General features: G+C 31.3%; 1 protein-coding gene across 1 annotated transcript; it reads left to right on the top strand.

The window, feature by feature from the left end:
• The first annotated feature begins 278 nt into the window (after nt 1-278).
• LOC109812762 (MADS-box protein AGL42) lies at nt 279-25,071 on the top strand. The gene is made up of 8 exons (XM_029270635.2): nt 279-2,710; nt 2,833-3,017; nt 13,932-14,010; nt 20,995-21,056; nt 21,608-21,707; nt 21,824-21,865; nt 21,959-22,000; nt 24,567-25,071. Exons 2-8 carry the CDS (start codon nt 2,836-2,838, stop codon nt 24,687-24,689), a joined length of 630 nt encoding a protein of 209 aa, XP_029126468.1. The 5' UTR covers nt 279-2,710; nt 2,833-2,835; the 3' UTR covers nt 24,690-25,071.
• Nucleotides 25,072-26,320: the final 1,249 nt, after the last annotated feature.

Here is a 26,320-nt window from a genome sequence, read left to right on the forward strand (position 1 = left end):
GGCCCAATTCTGTCCAGCCCATGGCTTATACCAGCTTTTTGGACCTCACTCGGCCCATAAAAAACCGTATATCCAATTGGCTAGCCATGTTGGTGAAATGTTTTTAGTAAATCTTGGTAGTATACAAGTCAATAAACTTGTCAAAATTAATTTATGAATACATTATATACAGTAACACTATCATAAAATAATCCATTTTACCTTTATGAATATAAAACTTAGCATTTTTATGTTGAAATCATAGAGAATGTAACATATGATAGAATAAATACTTTAAACTACTTTATTTTAAAAATTAAATAATTGAATATAAAAATGTAAGAATTCATATGTAACTAATAAATAGCTGTTGTCATTTTTTTTTTTTTTTTACAATCATAGGTCGTAAAAAAAAAAAAGATGTGAAGTAGGAATAATATTGCTCTTTTGACGAAATCGAACATAAATTAAAGACAGTATAGGTGGGGAAACAGGAGAGTTGATAAAAATGGCATCAATAATAGAAGTGCAGAGAAATGGTCAATTCCAAGAAAGGAAGACCAAAAAGACATAGATGCCATATTGCTTTATTTTCACTCCTCCAAACTGAGGGCATACATAGCAATAAAAACATCCGCAACCAGTCATTGTATTATTCCCGCACAAATGGAAAGAATCCAAATTGGGGTTTACGTCAAACGAACATTCAGGCGGATTGTATATGAAATAAATTTTTGAAATGTTGTATATCATTTACATTTAATGTTGAGATACTATATTCACTTGTTGTCCAGGTTAAACCCTAAATCCTAAATCCTAAACCCTAAACATTAAACATGCATAAATAAATTTGACATCATAATTCAAAATCTTAAATTATCTGTCTCATCAACATAATACATCTTCCATACTTGAAAAAGACTTTTGACATAATATAATCTTACCAATTCCATTGTTAAGAGCACTCCATGGGTGTGTAATAGTAAATCATACATATAATAGAGTTTAACATCACATCATACATAAAACTCTCATTCACACTTACTACAACATCTTTTGTTAAATGCTCGATGAGTTTTTTCAAGGTTTGAAAAGAAAATTATTTCCAAGTCCACCATTTTTCGGAGGTAGAACAAAATAGAAAATAAAAAGAAAAAACTGATAATTAAATCCTCCAAAAGAACAAAGAATGAGGTTCCATTCAAATTCTGCCATCCCTTCAATTTCCTTGTAATTTCCTTTTAGATTTTAAAACAGATTATTTTCAAAAATTTTATGGTTCATTCTTTCTGTGATTTCTTTGGCTTCTTGACTTCAAGTTTTCTTTAGCATAGTTCAAAGTTTCTTACTCACTTGCATTGCACTTTCTAGCAGTCCGTCAAATCTAAATTTTGATACAACTGTTTTTTTAAGGTAATAGTTGAATAAGTTTTGACACACCAAAACAGAAAATCTTTAATTTTTTTTTTTACATATCCAAAAACCCTTGAATTTTAAAGGTGCTATAAAATTTCTTTTAATTATATATTGCTTGCTATGTCATTTTTTACAGAGAACTTGCTATGTCATTTAATTTAGTCTTCTGTGTTATATTTATACCTTTCGTACCTTTTGTCAATCCGAATCGTTGGTTTAGTTTCCCTTCAAACTCCATTATTTATTTTTTCATTAGTCAAAGTATTCTGTTGGTCATCTTTATTCCCAACTAGTTTATGTACGTTTAGTTGCTTCTTTACTACACGTTCTTTGTTTTTGCTGGTTTGATACGTAAAATGGTCAATTAATCAATTTGTCAAGTTATTTTGGCAACACATAATCTGAAAATTTGAAATCTTCCGCGATGACTGTTCACACTAGTGCCCAAATAAATTTTGACGACAAACTTACAATTATTTAATTAATAATTAATTTTATTTGTAAAAAAATAATAATTAATTTTTATTACATACATCACATTAAGTTATGTTTAATTTTTTTTAATAGTGAAATATTTAAATTATCATTATTCTTCAGAACTTTTATTCAAATAGGTAGGGGAAGTTAATTTTTTAGAAAAACTTTCTGCATTAAATAGTTATTGGAATTTTGCCGTAACAAGACAGACAAATTAGGAGATAAGAAGCATTAGAATTGGAAAAATGGTTCCCCATTTCTTTTTCTGATCGGTTTCAGGTTAACTGTTGGGATATGGAATCTCTGGAAGGATGACAAAAATGAACAGAATAAGGGAATACCCTCTTCTGTGGTCTCAGAAACAGCTACAATAAATGCGACTTTGCTGGAAGTGCGGTTCTTCTAGCTAGGGTTTCACGAATATTAGCCACTTCTTTATACCACTATACCTACACTTTCTCTTCACTTCTTTTACTTTAACCTCAAAATTTTTTTGTGAGTTTTGCTTTTCTCCATGTTCCTTGACCTATGCTGAAAGCTCCACGAACTCTTTGTCTCTCTGCACACAAAGGATTTGTCATTCTGAGTGGTCAAATTAAATTTTCCACCACATTAATAATTTAATTTGGTTCATGTTGTATACAATAAGCTAAACCAATTATTTTTCTGTAAGATCCATTTTCGAGCTCGCGGATCAATTAATTCTGATAACACTGAATCCTTTGAAGTTTTAGATTGTGGGTTTTAACTGTTTGTTAAAAATCTTATACTTTCCTGCTTTAGAAAGAATACAAATTAGAGTGAAGCGTTTCTTGAAGACGTCTGTTTCTAATTTTTGGTAATATTTTCTCCCTTAACCTTCTTTTTTTTTGGTACTATCTCGTTTATTAGTTCTTCTTACTCTATTTTGTTCCATCTAGGGCTTGAATAGAATTTTAACCTCTTCTTGATTATGTGTAGGAGATGGTGAGGGGAAAGGTTCAAATGAAGAAAATTGAGGATGCAACAAGCCGTCAAGTGACCTTTTCAAAGCGTCGAACTGGTCTTGTAAAGAAAGCTAACGAGCTATCGGTTCTTTGTGATGCACAAGTAGCTGTGATAGTCTTCTCACAGAACGGAAGGCTCTATGAGTTCTCAAGTTCTGAGTACGTTTTCCTTCACTTTTCCAAATTCATGTTCTGCTTAAGAATTAGTACTTCAATAGATATGCTATGATTGCTCAGAGATACATATGTACCTGTTATACTGATTTGGAAAAGAAAAAAAAAAGTGCAGATGGTTGCTTACTTGCTTTGCTGGTTGTAAGGGTAGTCTTTGTTAATTTGTTTCTCTACCTTACGTTTTGAGGTTTGGTGCAATCTGCAGAAATAAACAAACGAGTCTGTGTGGCTTAATTCGTTTGATAAGTTTTCTTCTACATTGTTTGTGAATAGTGACTAATGACTACTGAAATGGCAATACTTATAAATTCAATTAATTTATTTCTTTGTAAAGACTACTCATTGTACTGGTTTTGAGTACCTTGTACTCAAATTCAATAATTTTCTTTAGCCCATAAAAGAAGAAAAAAACATAAAAAAGAGATGGTAATATTCATACCCCCTTGGCTGAATAAAATGGAAGTCCCTTAGTAAGTTTGGTACCCTTCTGAATTTTGGTCTAGGTCATTCATTTCAATATTCTCAAGTCTTCTGAATTCTGGTCTTGGTCATTTCAATATTCTCAAGTGATAACAAGTCTAATTTGGTAATGTTCTTCCAGAATACGTGAGTGCCTGGTTGGATTTGAAGTTCAAAACCTAGGCACTAATACTGTTGTTTGTTCCGATGGTTGGCGTTTTTTTAGATATAAAATCAATGTATCTGGGTCAATCAATTATCTCAAAGCTTAGTTAATTTAAGATGTCAGATGAAGCCCTGCAATATTGGATGCCATTCCGGCCAGTCTACCCCTTAACAGTTAATATAGATCGCGAGAACCTATGTAGAGTGATTTGCAATATCTTCTAGGACGATTTATTGACATGATCTTGTACTAAAATCATCACTTAAAGTTAAAATGTTAAAGCAACTTCACTCAACTTAAATTCAGGCTCTCCCCCATAAGAAACTTCCTTCTTACTTTTTCCGAACCGTGAGGCGTGGAAGTTTTTGGCTTTTGCGGAACAACATGTGGACATTTTCAAGTGCAGTGCAGGCATGTGTTTATGTAAGCGGTTCTCCAATAAGCAGCGCTGAGGGGAATACAGTATATATCTTTTTTCCCCATCTTGGAAAGAGGGATTTTACCTAGTATTTACGAACAGTTTTATTTAGTGCATTCCGTACACATTTCTTAATTACACCATTTCTTGAAAATGTCAATAGTATTGGTTTGAGGACTACAGCAACAATTTTATATGCATAGGATGTGTGTCGAATTAATAAAATATGGCCGGGTAGTTATAGGTTAATTTCTTCATTTTATTTTGGGGGAGGGGATAATATGTAGGTTTGTTCCTATGTTCAATAACATGGTGCAGTGTAGGCCATCGGGATTAATTTGATTGACTCGTCCAATTACGGGAGTTGATGAGAACAACGATGGATGCTTCGGAAGGCAATAACAACAGAAAACTTTCCAATCCTAGGGTTTAAAACTTATGCAGTAATATTTCACTATCTTCACCTTGGACCAGATTATAGCAAGCCATCTCGTTATTCTATTCTAGATCAATAATGTAGAAATGTGGTCAACCTACGTGCTAGATGACCGTAAATATAGGGATTATTAGTTATACTTAACAAGTCAAATTCTTAGAATATGTTTCGTTCTATTCTTTTATGTTTTGTTACATTTTATTTTTATAAGCAAAAAGATTTAAATTATTGGGAGTACAAGGGGTACTCTAACCCGTTACAATAGAATTTAAAATCAAAGCAAAGATTATGAGATACACAAACCCGGGTTATAATACCAACTAATGTAACTAAAAGAACAACCGGGGACAGAACTAGTAATTCACTTCCATGAACGTAGTTTAATGTTGTCCAACACTTCCTTGCAATCCGTGACACCTTGCTGAAAGATAATAACATTCCGATGAAGCCATAGTGACCACCACAATCTCCAACCAATTAGCAAAAACTAACCAAGTATTAAAAGTCATTGGACACATTAGAAAGAGATGAAGAGGGTCTTCAACAAACAGAGAGTAAAGAGAACATAAATTGTTATCCAACTCTACACACGTACTTGTAACAATGATTTGCACGGGAATGCATTCATGAACACCTGCCAACAGAATACCAAGTACTTGATCGGAGCCTTGCATTTTCAAAGACTTTTTATGACTAGATGAAAATCTAAGGAATATCTAAGTTCTCCACCCAGCGAACGCTGCAGCCAAAGGTACGCACTTTTCACTGAGAATACACCATCCTTATCACAAATCCATCTCCAATGATCTTGCTTAAAAGAGAAAATTTGCAGACCCTGAAGCATTTCCAACAAGGTATTCACACTCCTTACTTCATGGACAAAAGGTTCTCTTCTCCAATTAACCTGTCACACCCACCTAGATCCCTCCCAAGTTCCATTATGCCCCACCATTGACAACGGATCAAAGGCAAAGGAGTACAAACGAGGAAAGACATCCGACAAGCGCAAACCACCTATCCACTTATCCTCCCAAAATCAGGTCATAATGCCATCGCCAATACAACGTTCAATCTTTTCATCCAACCAAAAATTTCCTTGTTGTAGCACCTACACTATATCCTTCCACCACCAAGAAGCCCTCCTATCCACATTTGAGCACTTAGAAAAGGACTCAATGCGCCCATACCTACCATGAAGAACCTTAGCCCACATCATACCTGGAGAGAGCATACACCTCCACACCCATTTCCCTAGTAGTGCCTAATTGAACAATCTGACATTCTTGATTCCTAGTCCACCTTCATCCTTTGACTTACACACCGTTTCCCATTTTACCCAAGGAATCTTTGAGCCATCCTTGACACCTCTCCACAAGAAATCACGTTAGATGGCCACAATTTCCTTAATCACCGAGTTCGGTGCTTTAAAAAATGACAGAAAATGGATGGGCATTGCATTCAAAACTGAATTAATTAAGGTCACCCTCCCCCCAATGGACAAATGTCTATGCTTCCAAGAGGGTAGACGCTTACGTAAGCCATCAAGCACTGGTCTCCAAGTAGACAACTTCCTAGGATTTGCACCAAGAGGTAAGCTCAAATGCTTAAACGATAGTTGACCCACCTTACAATGTAAAAAAGAAGCCGCCAAATCAATAAAATCTACCCCTGAGTGAATGCCAATAACGCAACTCATGTGAAAATTAATTTTCATATATACCTGAAATTAACTCAAAACAACGCAATATGGCCTTTAAGCACCACAAATTCTACATAGTAGCTTCTCCAATTATCAAAGTATCATCAGCGAATTGCAAAAGAGAAATTGGCAGACTTTCACCCCCCAAGTGTAATCCCGTAAATAGATTCATATCTAAAGCCCTAGTCATCAACAATCTGAGACCTTCTGCAACAATTAGGAACAAAGACGGTGCTAATGGATCTCCCTGCTTTAATCCCCTACCAATAGCTACTTCCGCCGTGGGACTCCCATTCACAAGGGCTGATAGACTACCCCCACATACACAACCTTCCATCTGCCGGACCCATCTCTCATTAAAACCACACCCTCGGAGCATGAACAACAAGTAATCTCATTCCACAGAGTCATATGCCTTCTCATAATAAATCTTCATAACAAAAATCGGCTTCTTATATTTCTGAGCATAATCAATAGCCTCGGCCGCAACTAGAACACTATCCAACATATGTCTACCAGGAATAAAAGCAGACTGGTTCTCTAAGATAATTGATGGAAGAATACCACGCAATTTATTTGCCAATACCTTAGAAATAATTTTATACAAGCACCTAAGCAACGAAATAGGATGAAAATCAGTCATACCTTGAGGGCAGGGAACCTTGGGGACCAAAGTCACAAAATAAGACAAAAGAGCCTTTGGAACCTTCAAGTTAGTATGAAACTCAGCAAGCAAATCCATCACATCCACCTTTATAAGAGGCCAAAATCTCTTCAAGAAAGCAAAATTAAACCCATCAAGTCCTGGGCTTTTGTCTCCACCACTCTCCCTAATCAAACAACTCACCTCCTCCTCAGTAAAGTCACCAACCAACCTTGCATTTTGCGCATTAGACAACACAGGAAAACCAACAAGTGACAATCGTGGTCTAAGCCAACTTCTAGCTTTGAAATGCTCCTCAAAATATGACCTCACAACCTCTTTGATCTCATAAACCTCCTCTACCATTCGCTCACTTATCTTCAAAGCAATAATCTGGTTACGTTGCTGCATTCCCCTGATACAAGCATGAAAGTATTTGGAATTTAAATCACCATATTTACCCCAACAAACTCGCGCCTTTTGAGCTAACAAGCTTAGTTTGTTCCTCCAAGCACACTAAATACCATCCACTAGCTACTTTTGCCTACTCCTTTTTGATTCTGCAAGAAAGTAATCCTCATTCTTTGCATCCATCTCCTTTAATTCCTTGGTCAAACTTTTTATCTTGGTATCCACATTACCAAACACGTTGACGTTCCACTTCTTTAGAGCATTTTTAACATTCAAGAGCTTTCCTCTTAATCTCTGTGCGACCCATGTACCTTGGACCTGTTTCTCCCATGCAGACCCCACCACACCCTCAATACCACTATGTGAAAGCCAATAATTATTAAAGCGAAACGGTTTAGGACCCCAGTTTAGTACCTTGTGGTTCAAAATCAATGGACAATGATCAGATACATCACGTGGGATCACCTCCACATATCCTACGCCCCATTGAGCACTCCAACTTTCTGAGACCAACACCCTATCCAACCTACTCATCATAGAATCATCACTTTTAAACCAAGTAAATCGCTTCCCAACTAGTGGTATATCAATCAACTCCATATCTCTTATAAACAAATTGAATTCTTCCATATCCCGTGCACCGTATTCACCAATCACCCTTTTTCTCTCATCTTGTCTTCTCACCGTGTTGAAATCCCCAACTATACACCATAAACAACTCCCAAAACCACGCTTAGACATGATTATCTCTTCCCACAACCGCCGCTTATCCACCAACTGACAAGGAGAATAGACATTCACCACCACACACCTATTCGCATTCACACCCCATCTCAAGCAAACACCATGGAAACCAAAACTAGAAAATGTAAACACCAATTTACCTCGGTTGGAGTTCCAAATAGAAAGTAGACCGCCACTCCTACCTTGAGAAGGAGAAGCAAACCACTTAAACTCTGTAGATCCCCATAAGTGAGCACAAAAAGCACGATCACACCTCTCCAATTTAGACTCCTGTATCGCAATAAAATCTAGCTCCTCAGATTGAATAAGCTCAGATATACGACGCCTTTTCACATCACCCCTTAGTCCACGACAATTGAATGTACCAATTCTCATTGCATATCTGAGGAACCCTTATTATCAATCGCCACCATACGATCCCTCCACTATAAGGAAATAAGTTTGTGTTACACCTCGTCTTCATTCCCATGCACCTCCATTCCAACACTCTTTGTAGATAGAGAGAATACGATCAACCATGGCTTCATCACAACACCGTTCTAACTCTGCACCTGAATTAACACCTTTAGTCTCAATCGACGAGACTACCGTTGAGGTCCCACCATCTACAACAGTCGCTGCAGACACAAAATCTTCCAACATTGACACCGAATCTTGGGAAACTCCTTTGTTCTGCTTTTTCTTTCTGGCTTTTTTTAGTACACTTCTCATATTATTTCTGACAATAGGCTCATCACTTTTGGCTTGAAGGGAGTCTATTGACACCACCCCCTCCCTAGGCTCAATACACCTCTCCACTTTATCTAGCCAAAGTATTTTGTTAAACCCAAGAAGGTCCTTCTGGGATACTAGCCTCAATTCCTCATCTAGCCATGCACACCCATCCCAATTCAGGCCCTCTATTGTTTTAGAATTCACACCCCCCCTTTAGTCACATCTTTGGGAGGATCTGGATCAACACCATCAATAGTCACCACATTTAAAACCTCCATTTCCACCTCTATTCGCACCCCTCCCTCATCACCCTCCACACCACCCCCTTTACTAAACACTCCTTTCTTTTTACTACTTGCCCTACTCCCATTGCTAATCAAACCACCACCATCATCCAATGTCACATAGTGATCATCGCCTACCTCCCTCATAGGGCTCACCATATCATTATGCATATTCCCCTCTGCCCAATTTTGAATATTCTTAGAGATTTCGTTAACAGCCCCATCAATTGCTTAAAAACCTTCCATTACCAAATCTGTAATTTTAGCAACCACCATAGCAGATTCTGTTGCCCCTTCCACCATCTATTCCACTGTTTTCTCTACCCCCTCAACGCAATTCCCACCACTATCGTCATTGCCAGTCCTCGATGAGGCCTCACCACTACTTCGTTCTTTATTCATTGTCTCCAGTTGCCCCTCCTCCACCCCTCTGTCCTCATTAGAGGAATAATTTTCCAAATCCTCCAAATCAAGTGATTGATCAACGAGACATCCTCTGAGGTGCTATCATCGCTAGCCCATTCTTTTGTCATAAATTGTCCTCCATGTTCCTCCACGATACGCACCGAAAAGCATAAGTCATTCACCAACACCCGTGTTTCCTCATTGATCATCACCTTATACGTTGTACTCATTTGAATTCGGGCATAATCGAGACGCCTTCTTTCCCGTGTAACATCATCAACTTGGACGAAATCCCCCATCGAAGAAACCATTTTAATAAAAAATTCACCTGACCATGCGTGAAGGGGGATGTCATAACAACATACCCATGTCTCACATCGTACACAGACCATCCTCGGATGCCACTCAACTAACTCAGAAAACCACCTCTCCCAAAGCTTTTTATTCAGTGACACCGTATCCTCAAGATTTACACCAGCATCTGATTCCACTAGTACCATATCATCACCCATCGTTGTCACCTTGATATCCAGGAGACCCTCTTATAGTAAATCTTGACGAATCGTAGTCAACTGGAGATGACGATGACGCCGACCCACCAAAGATCGCTGACATTCCTCAATTACCTGACCATCAACCTTGAAATGAAGATGACCCCAAGGTTCCTTTTTCGCACCCACTGTTTAACCCCCGTATCCGGTACCTCCATATTTCCCTTCGACTTCGTAGTGCTAAACCTCGTCGTTCCTTTCAATTTATCTGCATACGATGCTCCATGAATAAGCATTGCCCTCCCAGGCACACATTGCCTATTAACTTGCACCCGAGTGGCAACATGACCTATGCTCCTCATCGTCCGAGAGTGACGAGTGAGGTTGACCTTTAGCCTTCGTGCTCCAATAACAATAGAGTTAAGACTCCTTTCCAAACCCTCCACATCACAGACACTAGAAAATCGTACGAACCCAAACCTCCGTCCTTGCTTCTCACATTTTTTCGGGATAAACACGTGTCTACTACCGTCCCCCATTTTTAAAAAATTTTCCACAGCACTGATATCTCCTGATTCTCCGCCACATTAGTGAAGAAGAAAGACGAAGAATTATTCAAAATCTTTCTATGGTGTCCTCCAAAATCTCCTTGGGCACCACCCATTTCCCCTTTTTGAAGCCCTATGGAGAAGAAGTAGAGGGGGAGAAGAGTTTATTTACCGGGTAGCACCAGCGAGGTTGAAGGCGAGCTAGCGGCCGTGGTAGCTAATAAAGATGATGAGGTAATTGTAGGAGAGGGATAGGAAGTCTCGTTTGTGGACCTTAACTGGACAGAGAAGGAGAGGTCGAGAATGGCCTTTTGTTGAACACCTCACGGGCACATCACGCTCTTCTCAGAAAAAAGCACAATGGCAACGAATGGCCAGCACCGTAAAGGCCACGTCGAACGGGGCGTTTCAAAGTTTATGAATGGGTCATTTGAGAGTGCAGAAAGAAAGCGATAAGAAACAACGAACAATAAAAAGCATTCCAAAGGAGTTGCTAGTGGAGATTTTGGCCAAGGTGGGAACATGCTCCATCGTTGATCACGGAGAAGGTGGCATGCGAGGGAGTTGAATCTCTGAGGGATATATCCATGAGCGAATTAATCATAGAGAAAACTACGGTGGACGCAGGTTGCTGCCACGGCGGTGCCTGGTGGTTAATGTTAGAATAGTGGATTAAGCCTAACTCAACCCTACAAAACCAGCTTGTAAGGTGAGAGTTGTTTTTCACTTATATACTATTCAATTGCCTAATCTCTAGTCGATGTGGGACTTGGGTTTTTCCCAATACACCCCCTCACGTCCAACACTATTGGGCTTGGTACGTACGTGGATAAATGGTGGGTGACCCTTTTTAATGATCTAGGATAGGCGGGACTTGGGTTTTTTCCAATACACCCCCTCATGCCTACGAGGCATGCATCAATGGTAGGTGGCCCATTTTTAAAGTGGATCTAAATGGCTCTAATACCATGTTATAATAGTGGATTAAGCCTAACTCAACCCTACAAAACCGGCTTGTAAGGTGAGGGTTGTTTTCCACTTATATACTATTCAATTGCCTAATCTCTAGTCGATGTGAGACTTGGATTTTTCCCAATACACCCCCTCACGTCCAACACTATTAGGCTTGGTACGTAGATAAATGGTGGGTGACCCTTTTTAATGATCTAGGATAGGCGAGACTTGGGTTTTTCCCAATAGTTAACGCCACATAAATCTTATCACGTTAGTGGTTCCAATAATAACATTATTTGCGAATTAGATTCTCCATCTGGCTGCTATGCTGTCCATTTGATGAAGCATGGTGATCATGTCCTTGAATTGAGTACGATTACTAAGTGTTTAGAAGAATTTGGGATCTCTAATCCTGGTGGATGCTTACGTGAGAAAGAAGGTCTCTTTATAATTTGTTACATTTGAATTGATGCACACAATTATGTTGAATAAGTTCAATGCATCCAAAATGCTGTGTTAGAAAAGTTGTGTTTATGCATTTCTTGTGTCTTGAATGGTATACACCTTAATCATTGTGGCTACATTTTGGTTTTTCTTTTAAAATGTCTCAAGAAGTTAATTAATTCAGTACATGCACTGTAGAGTGGAGGAGGTGCGTGGATAAATTATTGCCTTCGTCATGTTTTTCATTATGCAGAATTGGGAAGTAGGGGAAGGGGATATGCTTTCTTTATATATATATATATATATATATATATATATATATATATATATATATATATATATATATATATATATATATATATATATATATGAGGAGGAATTTAATTATTTTAAAAATAAGTTTATTTAAATTTATTTTACTTAATAATTTATATTTTACATCAAATTTTATCGATTTAATTGTTAAATTTAAAGTTTTTATGTATAAATTAAGTCTGTAAATTTTTAAAAAAATTAAAAATTATTTAATATTTTATTTTATTAATTCAAATTGATGGTTAATCATAAAAGTATTTTATATATTAATTTGAATTTATATAATAAGGTATAAAATAATTTTAAAATTTTTTAAAAAAATTGTAAACTTAAATTTTTATGGAGAGTTAAGTTCTTCTTAAATTTCATAATTATTTTTCTAAAAAAATTTTATTTGTAAAAAAAGTATTAAAGAGAGTATAAAGAATACTCTTATACATGAGTAAATAGTTTATATCGAAAATGTAAAATTTGTTTACATTATTAATTATCTTATTACAAATTGGGATTAATGGCCATACAAAATAGTTTTAGAACTTATTTGAATATAAGTTTAAAAGTACTTTTGAGATTTTTTTTATTAAAAAATACTTTTTTATTTTTAGTAAAAAAAATAAAAATAAAAATATTTTAAACTTATATCTAAACAGACTCTTACATAATCTATCAATCAAGAATCTCTAATAGTAAGTCTTTTAAGGTAATTATTGTTAAAGTAAATAAGTTATTATACAAAATATGTAAAACTATTTTATAGTGTTATTGGATAACTTTTTTCCCTAACAAATTGTCATACATAGTCAAACTTATTAATTTTTTTTATAATAATTACTTTGAAAACCTTACTAATGATAATTTTTGATTGGTTGATTTTTTTTATAGACATATATAAGTTAAAAGGTATTTGAAGTAGCTTCTATAAATAAGTTTGTGCACCAAACAATTTTTTTAATTAAATAACCATATAAATTTGTCAAAATTAGATTGACTTGTCAAACATACTCTTCGTTACTTATATAACAGAATGTGTACACTGATTAAAAATATATTTCTTTTTTTCTAATATACATGGAAGATACATATGTTTAATCTAATTTAGCTGAGAAAAGAAAATGATATTTGTATTATACTTCTGCATAGTTTAAATTTTAAATTAAGAGAAATTCTTTCGTAAACTGCACGTTAAACCCAATTAAAGTGCGAAAAAAAGTTCAAGAGCCATTATTTACTAGGGTGTGTTTGATTTGCTTTTATTTTCACTTTCAGTGGATATATTTTGACTAATAATTATAAAATGTCACTTTGTTAATTTTTATCTTTTTCTTCAGATTTTTTTTAAAAAAGGTATAAGGTAATTAATGAGACAATTTTATAATTATTAGTAGAACTTATCAATTGAAAAAAAAAAACAGAAAACAAAATATAGACAACCTTAATTAGATATCTAGTTATTATACTTTACAGCTTAGTCATTGAGTACATATGTTGACTGCTCGCTGACTGAGTTTTACAAAAAGTTATTTTTTCATAGTTCTATAATGAATTTAGAGTTTAGTTTTGATCTGAGACTGTAAATATTTCTACACACTAACAGCCAGAATTTATTCTTAACATGAATTTTAAAACAATTATTACAAAAATTAATAATTTCACTATATTAGATAATTTACAACTAAATTCTGTAAAAAATATTTATAAATATTAATTCGTATTTTAAATTTTTAATCAAATTCTTAATTTTAACAGCAATTTGTTTTAAATGTTTCAGCATGACTAAGATTTTGGAGCGATACCATGAATGTACGAAAGGTGTTCCAGCCAATAAGTTTGGAGAGGATTATATCCAGGTTTTACTCTCATCTTACAAATTTAGAACACGTTACAATTATGGAAGGAATTATCAATATTGTATAATTTTAATGTTTTGTTTGACTAATCAAATATGTTTCTCCATATTTCTTATTTTTAAAAGGTATCTTTATTAGCAGTGAAAATAAATTTTGATGGAGAACATCTATTTCTATATGTTTAAAAAATTTATAAAATAAAGTATAAAAAATCCTTATTACTTGTATTGCAAAAATAAAATATGAAAAAGCCTTACATGTATTAGACAGTTTAATTTAGTTATCTTTGTTTTTTATTTATTTATAGTTTTCTTCTAATAGACAAATATCTATTAAAATTTTCTCATATTTATATGATTAATAAAGTGAAAATGTGAATAAGAAGTCTTATATTAAATAAAAATGAATATTTTTTTTTTATAAAACAGAAAAATTAAACAACATATAAGTGAGTGACTCACAAACATATAAAACTTTACGGTTTTAGATTGGTTATAACGTTAAATTCATTTATGTGTTTGTTTGGCAAATCATTGATAAAGATTTCTCTAGTGATTTTTACCCTCTTTGTGTTTTCCAACAGGTTTCATCTGTAAAAACGAAAATTTTCCCATTATTTATTTATTTATCATGAATCTTGTAGAAATCTAACCCTAATGAATTATAGAGGTGATTCCTAGGTGTTATTTATACCCATCTTGTATAAATTGGAAAAGTACATATGGACTTGTATACCGCATTATGTATTTAGATTATCTGGTTAAAAAATCAATAAGTATATATAAAGTTTCTAAATTATAGTTATCTATATTGAAAATTCAACTTTCATATGAAAAACTTTTCACTTTTGATTTTTTTAACTAATAGCTTATGATATTGGTTAATACTACCTTTATTCTTAATTATAAACAATAAATGAGATTTTTCTTTCGTCGTAATTATAAGCAACAATAAAGTTGATTATGATTAAATTTCTTTCACGTCTTTCATTCATTATTAACTATTTTCTATATATTTACTTATAACTAACATGAAATATAACAATCATTTAAAATAAATAGTATATTCAAAATAAAACTTGAATTTATGGTGGAATTAGTTAAAAGTAACTATATTAATTACTATCTTTGGTTCTATTTACAAGATTCAACTTAAAATAATTATTTATTCTTTTATATAAGACTAAATTCAAATTGTATCATATATTAATTATTTTTAGACTAAAATATCTCTATTTAAAATGTATTCTCTTAATTTAGTAAAATAAATAAATTATAATTTTTTTAAAAAAATATGCACTCTAATTAGTCAGGAGTAAGGTGATATTAATTATGATATAGAAATATTATAAAGCATGCGCTTTAATTGGTTAGGAGGATAAATGAGTATTAATTAAAAAAGATGAGTAGTATAAGAGTAGTTTTAAAAAATATATATATATAAATAAGATAAATTTATTATTATTAACTAAATTAAATATTTTTCTTAATCTTTGCGAATTAGGTAATTGGGTACTATATATAAGAACAAAGGTAATACTTTTCTTGGTCTTGATGATGTTAGAACATGAAAAATGTGAAATAAAAGATATATTATTTATCAATAAATTACATAAAGATGAGCATCAACAAATGACAAATTAAATTAACAAAGGATAAGTAAGATAAAAGTTTAGAGAAAATTGGATTTAAGTATGCTAGGCTTTATTCTTAGAGGAAAAATGTCCCACTATATTGGTAGATTAATTTGTAATGTATTTCTCTCAAAAGATACGACAATCCATTAGATTGATTATGTACAACAAAGGATTTTCAAACTAAATAATACTACTGATCAAAAATATATTTGATAATAAGAAATAATTCTCTAAGAGGGAGATAAAATTTTTACAATAGTATATCTTCCATGATTGTTTCTATATAAAAATCAAGAGATATATTTATAACCACAAAATAAGACTTGATCAAATATGTTAAAATGATTAAATAAAAGATTTAAAATATAATTACTCAATTATATTAAAATGTTAGTTAAAAATAATTAAAATATATTAAAACACAAACTGATTTAATAAAATATTATGTAACAAAAAAATTAATTACATAAAAAAATTTAATTAAATTTTAAATTATAATAAAATTCTCCAACAATCTCCCTCTAATTTAAAATTTAAATAGAATATCAAAATATATTTTGAAATCTTAAAAAAAAAACATTTTTAATGGAGCATGTCATATTAGTTTTTTAATATAAGGAACATTCCAAGTTTGAATCTTATATGAACTTCAACTAAGAAAAATAAGAAGACTTGATTGTCTTCAGCCATATTACTTTTAATCATACTTTGAAATATAACACAAATAATATAAGTGTTCATTTTGAGTTTTAATTAGTGGTGCACATTACGATCTTGCATGGTATCTTGTTTCATGAGTGTCATTTATAGATTTGTCCATATCTCATAGTGACAACTCTACCACTACACTCATTAGGTGAACCTTTCAAAGAGTGATATGTGATGCTCACCCTCACAATTACTGTCCTCAGGTTCATTAAGAAGTATTTTAATTTGTTTTTACTAAACATAAAAATTTATATATACCTTAATCTTGTAATTATCGTAATTTTAAAAAAAAATACACCTTGCATAAGAATAAAAATCAAAACATTTTCATATAATAAATAATTTTGGTATATTTTAACCAATAAACAACTTCATTGTTACCTGTTGAATTCCATTCCAGGAATCGTCATTCACATGAAGTTGGGTATCCATCGTTGTGATTAATTAATGAACTTTAATCCTATTCTCCTCAACAATTTAAGTATTGTTGACACAACTTTTTTCTTGTAAGTAGATATGCATGATTTCTTTGTGACCTTTCACATGTCTAGTCAACAATTGACACCCATGAGAAATTTTTAAATAATCATGATAGGAACAAATTCTAAGAAATAATGCCACACTTCATGAAGTGATATTTGTCACTACTATAGTATGAATGTCAGTCATGACTGACAGGAACACACCTTAATTGTAGTGAAAATGTATGAGAAGATAAAAAAATAACAATATTAATTGATTTATCAACATTCTCTTTATTTTTCACAAAAAAATTGTGGATCTTTTCCTCTTTCTAAGGATGAAACTCATGAAGTATATATGGGTTTCAATTTCATTGTCCAACTTTCTTATGCTACAAACATTAAGCCATGAACTATTAGCAATCATCCTTCCATTAGTTACATATCAATGAATGTATCAAATTATAAATGCAATATGATTTAACTAATACTAGTACACATTGTACTTAGAAGTTTCAAAATTATATAACTAACCAAAAGTAAAATATAAACTTTTGTGCTTCTAGAAAAACATATAATATAATGTTTATGTTATAAAGATGAAAACTTTAAAAAAGTTCTTTCAAGTTTTAGAAACGAAAAGAATATAATTATATCTCAAAATAAATATTTTTGATTACTATAGCAAATAATTTGATAAATAAAATTTTGAATTAATTATTTTTGTTTATACTGAGACATGCTTACACAACTAAAGATTATAAAAACACTAACCTTATCTCATAGTCATGCCACCGGTGCGTTGCAATTACGCTATCCACTACCCATGTCAATTTCAACTTTGATAGTTCTAACACATTTTATGTGAAAAAAAAAACATGGTTAAAGCACTAAAAAAAATGCTACTAATGTTTGAATCAAAAGATTAATAAAAAATTAAAAAATAAAATATTTAAATTTTACAATTTTTCATCATTATTGAAACCATATGACCAATCACTTTGATTAGATTGTTATTCTCTATCATCATTTCCATATTTTCACATGGTTGCACAATTTATTGACTTCTCCAAGTCAGTTTATTATCTTTACCCATGACCACTAGTGTTCATCTTCTACCAAAATAACACAAAGTTTAGTAAATAATTCTTCAACCTCATGTAAGCGACATCTAAAGTATATTATTTATTTTCATGATAAATATTTTTTTTATAAAAAAAGATTTTAATTTTTTAGAATCATGTTTTTCTCTTTAAGATTGTTTGAACACTAAAATAGAAAATAAAATAAATTACATTAAGATGAATATTAACAAATGACAAATTAAATTAACAAAGACTAAAATAAATAAGATAATTTAGAGAAGATTGAGTTGAAGCATGTTAAGTGTTATCCTTAGAGAGAAAACATCTCATTGCAAAAGTATATTAATTTGTAATGCACTTCTTTACTAAGATATGACAACCCGTAGATCAATCAGCGAAAGATCTCTAAATCAAAGAATATCGCTTCAAAAATATATTTAGCAATAAAAAATAATTCTTCAAGAGAGAGATAAATTTCATAGTAGTATGTCTTCCATGGATGCTTTTATTTAATGACCGAGAGATATATTTATAACCACAAAACAAGACTAGTGAAATTTATTAAAAGGATTAAATAAAAGATTAAAAACATATAATCACTCAATCCTATTAAAACGTTAACTAAAAGTAATTAAAAAATATCAAAACACAAATTGATTTAATAAAACATTATGTAGAAAAAATATTTAAATAAAATTTCTAGACAAATAATTTGTCTTATATTACTTATAATTAGGACTAAAGTTAATATTATCCTAATTAAAAAAATGTTTTATGTTAATGTTTTTAGTTTAATTATGACATACATAGTTGAATACCTTTTATTAATTAAGACATACAATAAAGGGAATTAGAGTAGTTATTTATTAGTTTGTTCCTCACTAATGTGTTTCAATATTCTTCTCAACAAAATTTTCTCTTGTATAGCCAATTCAACTGCTAAATAATCAACATCAGTTGAAGATTGGGCCCTTGTTTGTTGCTTCTTTGAAACAAAGAAATCATCCGAGAGAAAATACATAGCCTGACGTGTTTTCAAATATGATACCATACCTCCATAGTTCCCACGACATACCTTGGGAATCTTTTTAGCAACTTTATGATGTAAATGACTTAATTTACTTATGAATTTAAAGAGTAAAGTGGGTGGCAAACATCAATACATATTTACATCCACCAATCTTTCACCATTTTCTCTTAATTTTTCATTCACTACCAAAAGGATATCAACAGGTTTGCAACCAAACATATCAAACTTCTTCAACATATTTTCAGCTACTAAACTCTCTTGATTAACAAATACAACATTTTCATCATGAAAAACCTTAATACAAAGAAAGTTTTGAATGTAAGAAGTCAAGATCACTCATCCTCTCGTCTCATCTCTCTCTATTTTCTATTTCATCTTTTCTCTTTCTCTTCTCTCTCTCCCCATCTCTTCTCATGTCTTTTTATCTCATATTCTCTTTCTTTTTTGTTCATCTCTCTTATTTATTTCTTCTTCTTCTTTTTCTTTTTCTCTCTATTTTTTCTCTTATCTTTTTCTTTTATCTATCAATATTTTTTTGTTACATTTTTATCTATCAATAGTAATATATAAGTTATCAGTATTTGTTTTTGAATCATTACATTTTTTTTAATTATTAAATATTATATATGGTTAAATTTTTAAAATTTAACAAATGTTTATTTTTAATAAAATTTAATATTGATATATCTAATTTTTAAACATATACTAAAATATATTTTAACAATTTTATCAATTAATGAATATTATAAATTTGAACATATTGTTCAAATTCATTAATATGAATGAAAAAATATAAATGCATAAATGACTATATGTAGAGAATTATTATTTAAAAGGACATGAAACCAGAATTAATTATTTATTAAAAGATTAAAAAATTTATTAATTTCAAACATCGTCATTTATGTCATTTATTTTGAGAAATGTATTATTTTTTTGAAAATTTATATTATCCTTTAAAATTTAATAAAATCTTTTCAAATCTTATAAATTCTTAAAATACAAATCTACATTACAAAATCTTAATTAAAAAAATCTCAAAAGTCATTACATTTTTAAAAGTCTTTTAAAAAAATCTTAATTTTTTTTTTAAAATACATAAAACTTTTTTATATTAAAAAATCTTATGAAATTCCAATCCTATACACCCTTTTAATCCATAAATAATTTTCCTCATCATGTAGACTTTTTCTCTTGGTCTTTCGTCATAAAGCCATGAGATTGTTGAACATACACCTCTTATTTTAATTCTCCATTTAAAAAGATTGACTTCACACCAAGTTAGTATAGTTTTCAACCATGATCAATGCAATGTTTACTCTAACAGTGTCCAAGTAGGCAATTAGAGCAATAAGTCTCATCGTAGTCGATTCTAAGTAGTTGTGACTTTTTGAACTGAACCATCCGGATATGATGCTTCAATTTCTACACTTATTTCACTCCAATATATAGTCTCTTTGTCATTTATCTTCTCAATTTTTTCCTTTTCTTCTTGGAAGGCATTCTTCCAAACATCTTTGATTGTTTTCAGAATTTTCTGGTTGTACAATACAATAATTTCACTTTACATAAACACCACTCAAACTCCTTATTTTTCTAGGAGTTGAGGGAGATGATGAACTTGAACTTGGTGTACTTGGAGACTTGATAAGGATGAGAAACTTGATGTATTTAGGGTTGGCTGCTCATTTTCAGCTGTTAAACTCTGCTGCAAAATAGTTGTTGGATCTATTTTCTCCTCACCTTTTCCTCCTTATCAAATACTACATCCCAAATGATGATCACCTTTTTAGCTTTCAAGCTGTGTAGCTCCCTTTGACACGAGACTATAGCCAATAAAGACACATCTCGCTTGTTTGCTCAAGCTTCGTCCTCGTTTCCAATATGTAGATTGACAAATTACTCTTAAATTACTAAAATAATTACAATCTCAAAGAGCCACAACTCTCTGCTAAATATTCCTCTAAACATTATTGACAATAACTAACTGCACATTATTTACTAATTGTTTTTATGATAGCAAGTCATATATATTACTTGCTTTTTGTCATCTTAAACATGCAGCAACTGAAGTTTGACTGCGCAAGCATGGCAAAGAACATTGAGCTTCTTGAACTTTCTAAAAGGTCACTCCTTATTTCAAAATTATAGCTCAATTATCCTACCTCTAGTTCAACATACTCAAATAATTCTGTCTCACTGTGTGTGCGCCAGCGCATGCATGGTTGTTGATATTTCAATTATTCCGAATAGTAGCTGAGGTTTTAGTGCTGCTGCCATGTTAGTTACTTTATTTTTTTCTTTTTGGAATTTTAGCTAACATATTTTTTTATCTATATATTGCTTACTGGATTAAATATATTTTTAGTTTCTGAATTATTGTCAATTTTTACTTTTAGTCTATGAACAATTTTCTTTTGGTTTTGTTTTGGTCTCTACAATTTTCTTCCATAAATAAAAAATCTTGATACCAATAAGAAATAAAAAGTGAAAATCAAAAAAAAGTTTATAGACTAAAACAAATAAAAAATTTGTTCACAGACTAAAAGTGAGAATCGAAAAAAATTTAAGAATTAAAAATATATTTAATCCCTAATGACTTTACATTTGTGTTTTTGCCTGAAATGCGCTGCACTGGTACAGTTTTTTGGTTCATTAATTATTTGAATGTCTTTAGGCAGCTGCTGGAACAAAACGTGAGTTCTTGTTCTTATAATGAACTGAAAGGAATTGAGGAGCAGCTGCAGATAAGTTTGCAAAGAATCAGGCAGAGAAAGGTAATTAAGTAACAACCTGAATTGAGATAACACAAATTAAGCACTCTAGTTGTCTTTTAATTAAATAAGTTAAGAAAAAAAGGCAGAACTGAGAGATTTTGATATTGTTTAATCAGGATCAACTATATAAGGAACAGATTGAGCAACTACAATCCCAGGTAACCTAGCTTCAGTGCTATGTATTTACATGGAAACGCTTACTACTGTATAGAAATCCCTTACGTCTGACACATTTTTCCCACTGAATTTAGGAGAGTAGCTTGGTCAAAGAGAATGCAAAATTAAGTGCAATGGTGAGATCTTGGTCTTTCCCTGGTTTTTGACCCATATAGTTGTATATCACTTATCTTTTATCTGCCAAACAAAAATATGAAATAAATAGATCCATTTAATTTTGATAACGGTAAAGTTTTGACTTTTTGTTAGTTGCTGAGGCATTGGCATTTTTACCGTATGAAATTAGGGTGTCTATTCTAGAACAGTTAGCTAGTATATTTTGAATTGCTGGATAAAATTTTCCAAAGAGTGCACTAATCTTGGATTTAATTTTTAAATGTGTCATGATGTTAATTTTCTAAAATTTTAGGATTAATACTCGTTTTGTATATTTTGTAGACACATTCACCTTATATAAAGCCAAAGGTGTTTATCTACTATGCTTTTGTTGGAAGTAACTTTTTTTTTTTTTATCGACTAAGAAAATAGATATATTAAATTGGTACAAAAATATTAGTTGGAAGCAACTTAATTTCTTTCCCACATCAATCACTCAGTTTACAAATATTTAATTTATATATATATATATATATATATATATATATATATATCATATCCAATCTAATGTTAAAATTTTATTTATTGAATTTATTAAAAAAAAAATGTAACGAGTTTGATTATGTTAGTACAATAATATATTAAACTTGTCAAATAATGTGACAAGTATTACTAATTTAGGTAATTTGTCTTGGCTATACTTGCCTCCTTTCCTGCCCTTAATTTAAAAATGACACATTTGAAAACATAACATTCTATTTTATTTTAAAATAATTTTTTTTTAGTTAGGAGAGACAATAAAGGAGATAAAGAAAGAGGCAGGTGATTTCATTTCAACTAAATTATAATTTTTTTATCATAATATCATATAATGTGGAGGTAAATGCTATCCTCAGACTATAATTAGGATAGACAACTTCAACATTCATGTGACTGTAGGTTTGATTTAAGATGCTTTCTTAGAAGAAAAAAAGCCAGGTAATTGATTCAACTGGTACATATCTAATTATGCTGAATTCGAATCTTGTACATAAAAGAAATTGTTGGGAGGGAGAATTAAACTTACCATATTATAAATATTTCTAAGTTGAATAATATTTTTGGATGTTCTTGATCCTTTAGCCACTATTGTGTAGTGAGGAGAGACCATGGGTAGGATTATTTTCTGGAAAGAAATTGTGATTTAGACTAAACAATTAAAATAAGGTTGAAAAGTTAAAAATTGTTCAGTATAATAATAACTTTCAACTAAAATTAGAGATGAAAAAAATAGGAATTAACACTATTTTTACATGAAAAATCCTCAACTGATATAAGAAAAATAAAGGATAAAATTAGAGAAATATTTTCACTAAATAAAAAAAAATTACAATCTCTCTTTAAATAAATAAATATATATATATATAAGGAGAATAATGACACACTTTTTCTTATAATGGGAGAATATATACAGTTATGCATTTTTATTTTTAACTCTCAAAAAGGAGTTACAACTTACAACCAATTGTAGAGGTCAAAAATCATTTCTAAATAGCAGCACTCTTAAAATTGAAATTCTACCTAAATATTCTAGATAGCTGAGCACATATGTAATAGTAAAGTGAAAGTTAAGTGATTTAGGGCTAATTATTAATATGGCTATATTCTGGTTACAGTTGATCAATGAACAAATTCTCATCCTCACATGGCTTGATCAAGTAGTTAAGGGGTGAATTAGGATAAGTGGTGTAGCTTGGTCTAGTTTCCATAACTGAAAAAATGATATATATTGTCATTTTTTTTATGTCTGATTGTCTGTAGCTTCTAACTAAGAAAGGTAATCCCTAATAAAATTTAAAAGTGGACAATATTAAAATTATTTGAAAATAGCAAATATTTTGAGTAGGTACCTTTCTTTGACAGTACCTAAAACAACAGTATCATTGGAATTAATCTGTGACTATTCAATTCCACTTTTAAACTAATAAAAGTCCTCCTTGATGGCTGATTTTTCAGATTTTGATTCTGACCTTATATAATTGAGATTACTTCATTTATAATTTAATCCTTTACTTAGCTGTATCTTTGGAATTAAGTCAAACTTCATCATGTTCTTTAATTTATCTAAACATATTCCAAATATTCTGTTTCAAATCACAATAGAATTGTCAATATTATTATTTATTATGGTAATATTCAACCTAAACATTATCTCAAAATAACCTGACTAATCAAACTTGTCCCATTTTTCTTTTCACACATTTCTTTCTTTTATTAGCCAGATTTCTTACAAAAGAAACAAACAACTGCCTCTGATTCTCGTGATCATCTAGTCCATACGATTTGCTTCTACTATTCACTCTTTTTTAGAGATTTTGTGGGATTCTCGTTCCTTCAACACATGTATTTTCTCTTTCAATGATTATTAGTGGAATTGCAAAATGGTGTGAGATAAAAATAATATAAGAGTGGCATATATGATCCTCTTACAAATTAAATAATAGTTACATTACGTAACCGCTTATCCCTTTGTGTATAATGGGAATATGGAATCTGTACTCGTGGAAAGGGACACTACCTTTACTAAGCTTTTCTTGTGGATGGCAGTGGCAGAGGGAAAAAAAGACATCCCAGAAGCAGCAATGGGGAGCAGAAGCCGAAGCAGCAAGTAGCCACGCTTTTGAAGTCGATACAGAATTATTTATTGGACTGCCAAAGCAGCATTGCTGATTATATAATGTGCACATATATATATCAATCTAATAATCATTTTGCAAAATGACAAATCTCAATGTCTCACAAAATATATACCCCTTCCTCAGTATATAATCCTATAAAATATAAATCTCCAACCTTCTCAAGCTCATCAATTAATGTTCATATAATTCTTTATTATAATATGGGCCGCTTTGTTTGTTCTTATTCATTAGAATTTGAAATAAATAAGGACATTAATTAAGAGAAAATGTAGTATGTATGAATAGAGAAGACACATGTAATGGAGTCTTTTCAACATTCACTCCAGATATCTGTATTTGTTTACTATATCATAGTGATGTTCATCTTCTATCTCTAACTCTTTGGGTGTGTATATATGTAGCTTCAGACCAGGATACCATCATGGAATCATGGAGTCATGATCCAACTATACTATACTATATATATATATATATTTGTTGAGTTATGTGTTGTCATAATGTAATATTATGACATTAAATGTGTTCTCATATGGTATTCATATGACCTTTTACATTTGTAACTGTTATAACATTTTAAGGGTTATTTTCTGTCTATAAATGTCTAAGAATGCACCGTAGAAATAGAGCAAAAAAATATAATAAAACTTAGAACAATTTAGATTCAAATTATCTTCCTTTTATTAAATTTTCTATGCACAATTTGCAGAAAGTAAATTCCTAGAGTGTTCGATATCAACATTACCTCTGGAATAACTTGACTATTGTAGTTTTAATTAATTTTAAGGATAAAATATTTCAAAATTAATTGATTTAATCATTGTTATTAATTATAGTCACAACGATCAATATTTTGCTCTTATAAATATTGAGATTTAGTAGGAGTCAAGTGGCCTGAGCGTTGCTTTCTTCTCTATTCTATCTTTTTTAAGTTAAGAACTTGCTATAGTTCTATATCCTTAGTCTATTACTGTAAAGATCTTGTTGTATCCTAGGGACTTGCATGGGAGTCTATGGATAAGTCCTTTAAAATAATGCATTACACGTCTCAGGAGTTCAAATTTGTTCACGTTCTCAGCATCCATGGGCAACACAAACATGCAACATTGAAGAAAAAGAAATTCACAAATGCTGGAGTTCTTGGGATGATTCAAAAAGGAGTCTTACTGGCCATATATTTTCCAAGGATCATGAGGGAAAAAATAAAGGAAGCATGGAAAATTCTTCAACAAGAGTTCGAAGGAGATTCAAAGGTGAGGATAGTCAAACTTTAATCTCTTAAAAGAGATTTTAGGAATGAAAAAATGATAGAAAAGGAAAGTTTAAATGAATACTTCAATAGATTATTTGAATTGGTGAATCAAATGAAGTCCCATAGAGATACAATAGATGATCGAATAATTGTTATAAAATTCTTATTAGTTTGACTGAAAAATTTAATCATATGATAGTTGTAGAAACTAAGGACTTGTCAACCATAGTTGTTCAAGGGCTGATAGGGTCGCTATGAGCAAAGATTGCTACGTTGTATTAAAAAATTAGTTGAAAGCATGTTTCAATCCAAACTCATGGTATCATCTCAAAATGATAAATCAATTAATGGAGTCTTAGGGGTGGCAGATTTAGAAAAGCAAGAGGAAGATGTTAGAAAAGATGAAGGTGAAT

This window comes from Cajanus cajan, chromosome 7 (genome assembly GCF_000230855.2).
Source record: "Cajanus cajan strain Asha chromosome 7, NIPB_CcT2T_4, whole genome shotgun sequence".
Classification (NCBI taxonomy): Eukaryota; Viridiplantae; Streptophyta; class Magnoliopsida; order Fabales; family Fabaceae; genus Cajanus; species Cajanus cajan.

Coding starts and splice junctions, on each gene's coding strand:
- LOC109812762 (XM_029270635.2), top strand. CDS start 2,836: ATGGTGAGGGGAAAGGTTCAAATGAAGAAAATTGAGGATGCAACAAGC. Junction 21,057..21,607: donor CTTCTTGAACTTTCTAAAAG/GTCACTCCTTAT, acceptor GAATGTCTTTAG/GCAGCTGCTGGAACAAAACG. Junction 21,866..21,958: donor TTGAGCAACTACAATCCCAG/GTAACCTAGCTT, acceptor CACTGAATTTAG/GAGAGTAGCTTGGTCAAAGA.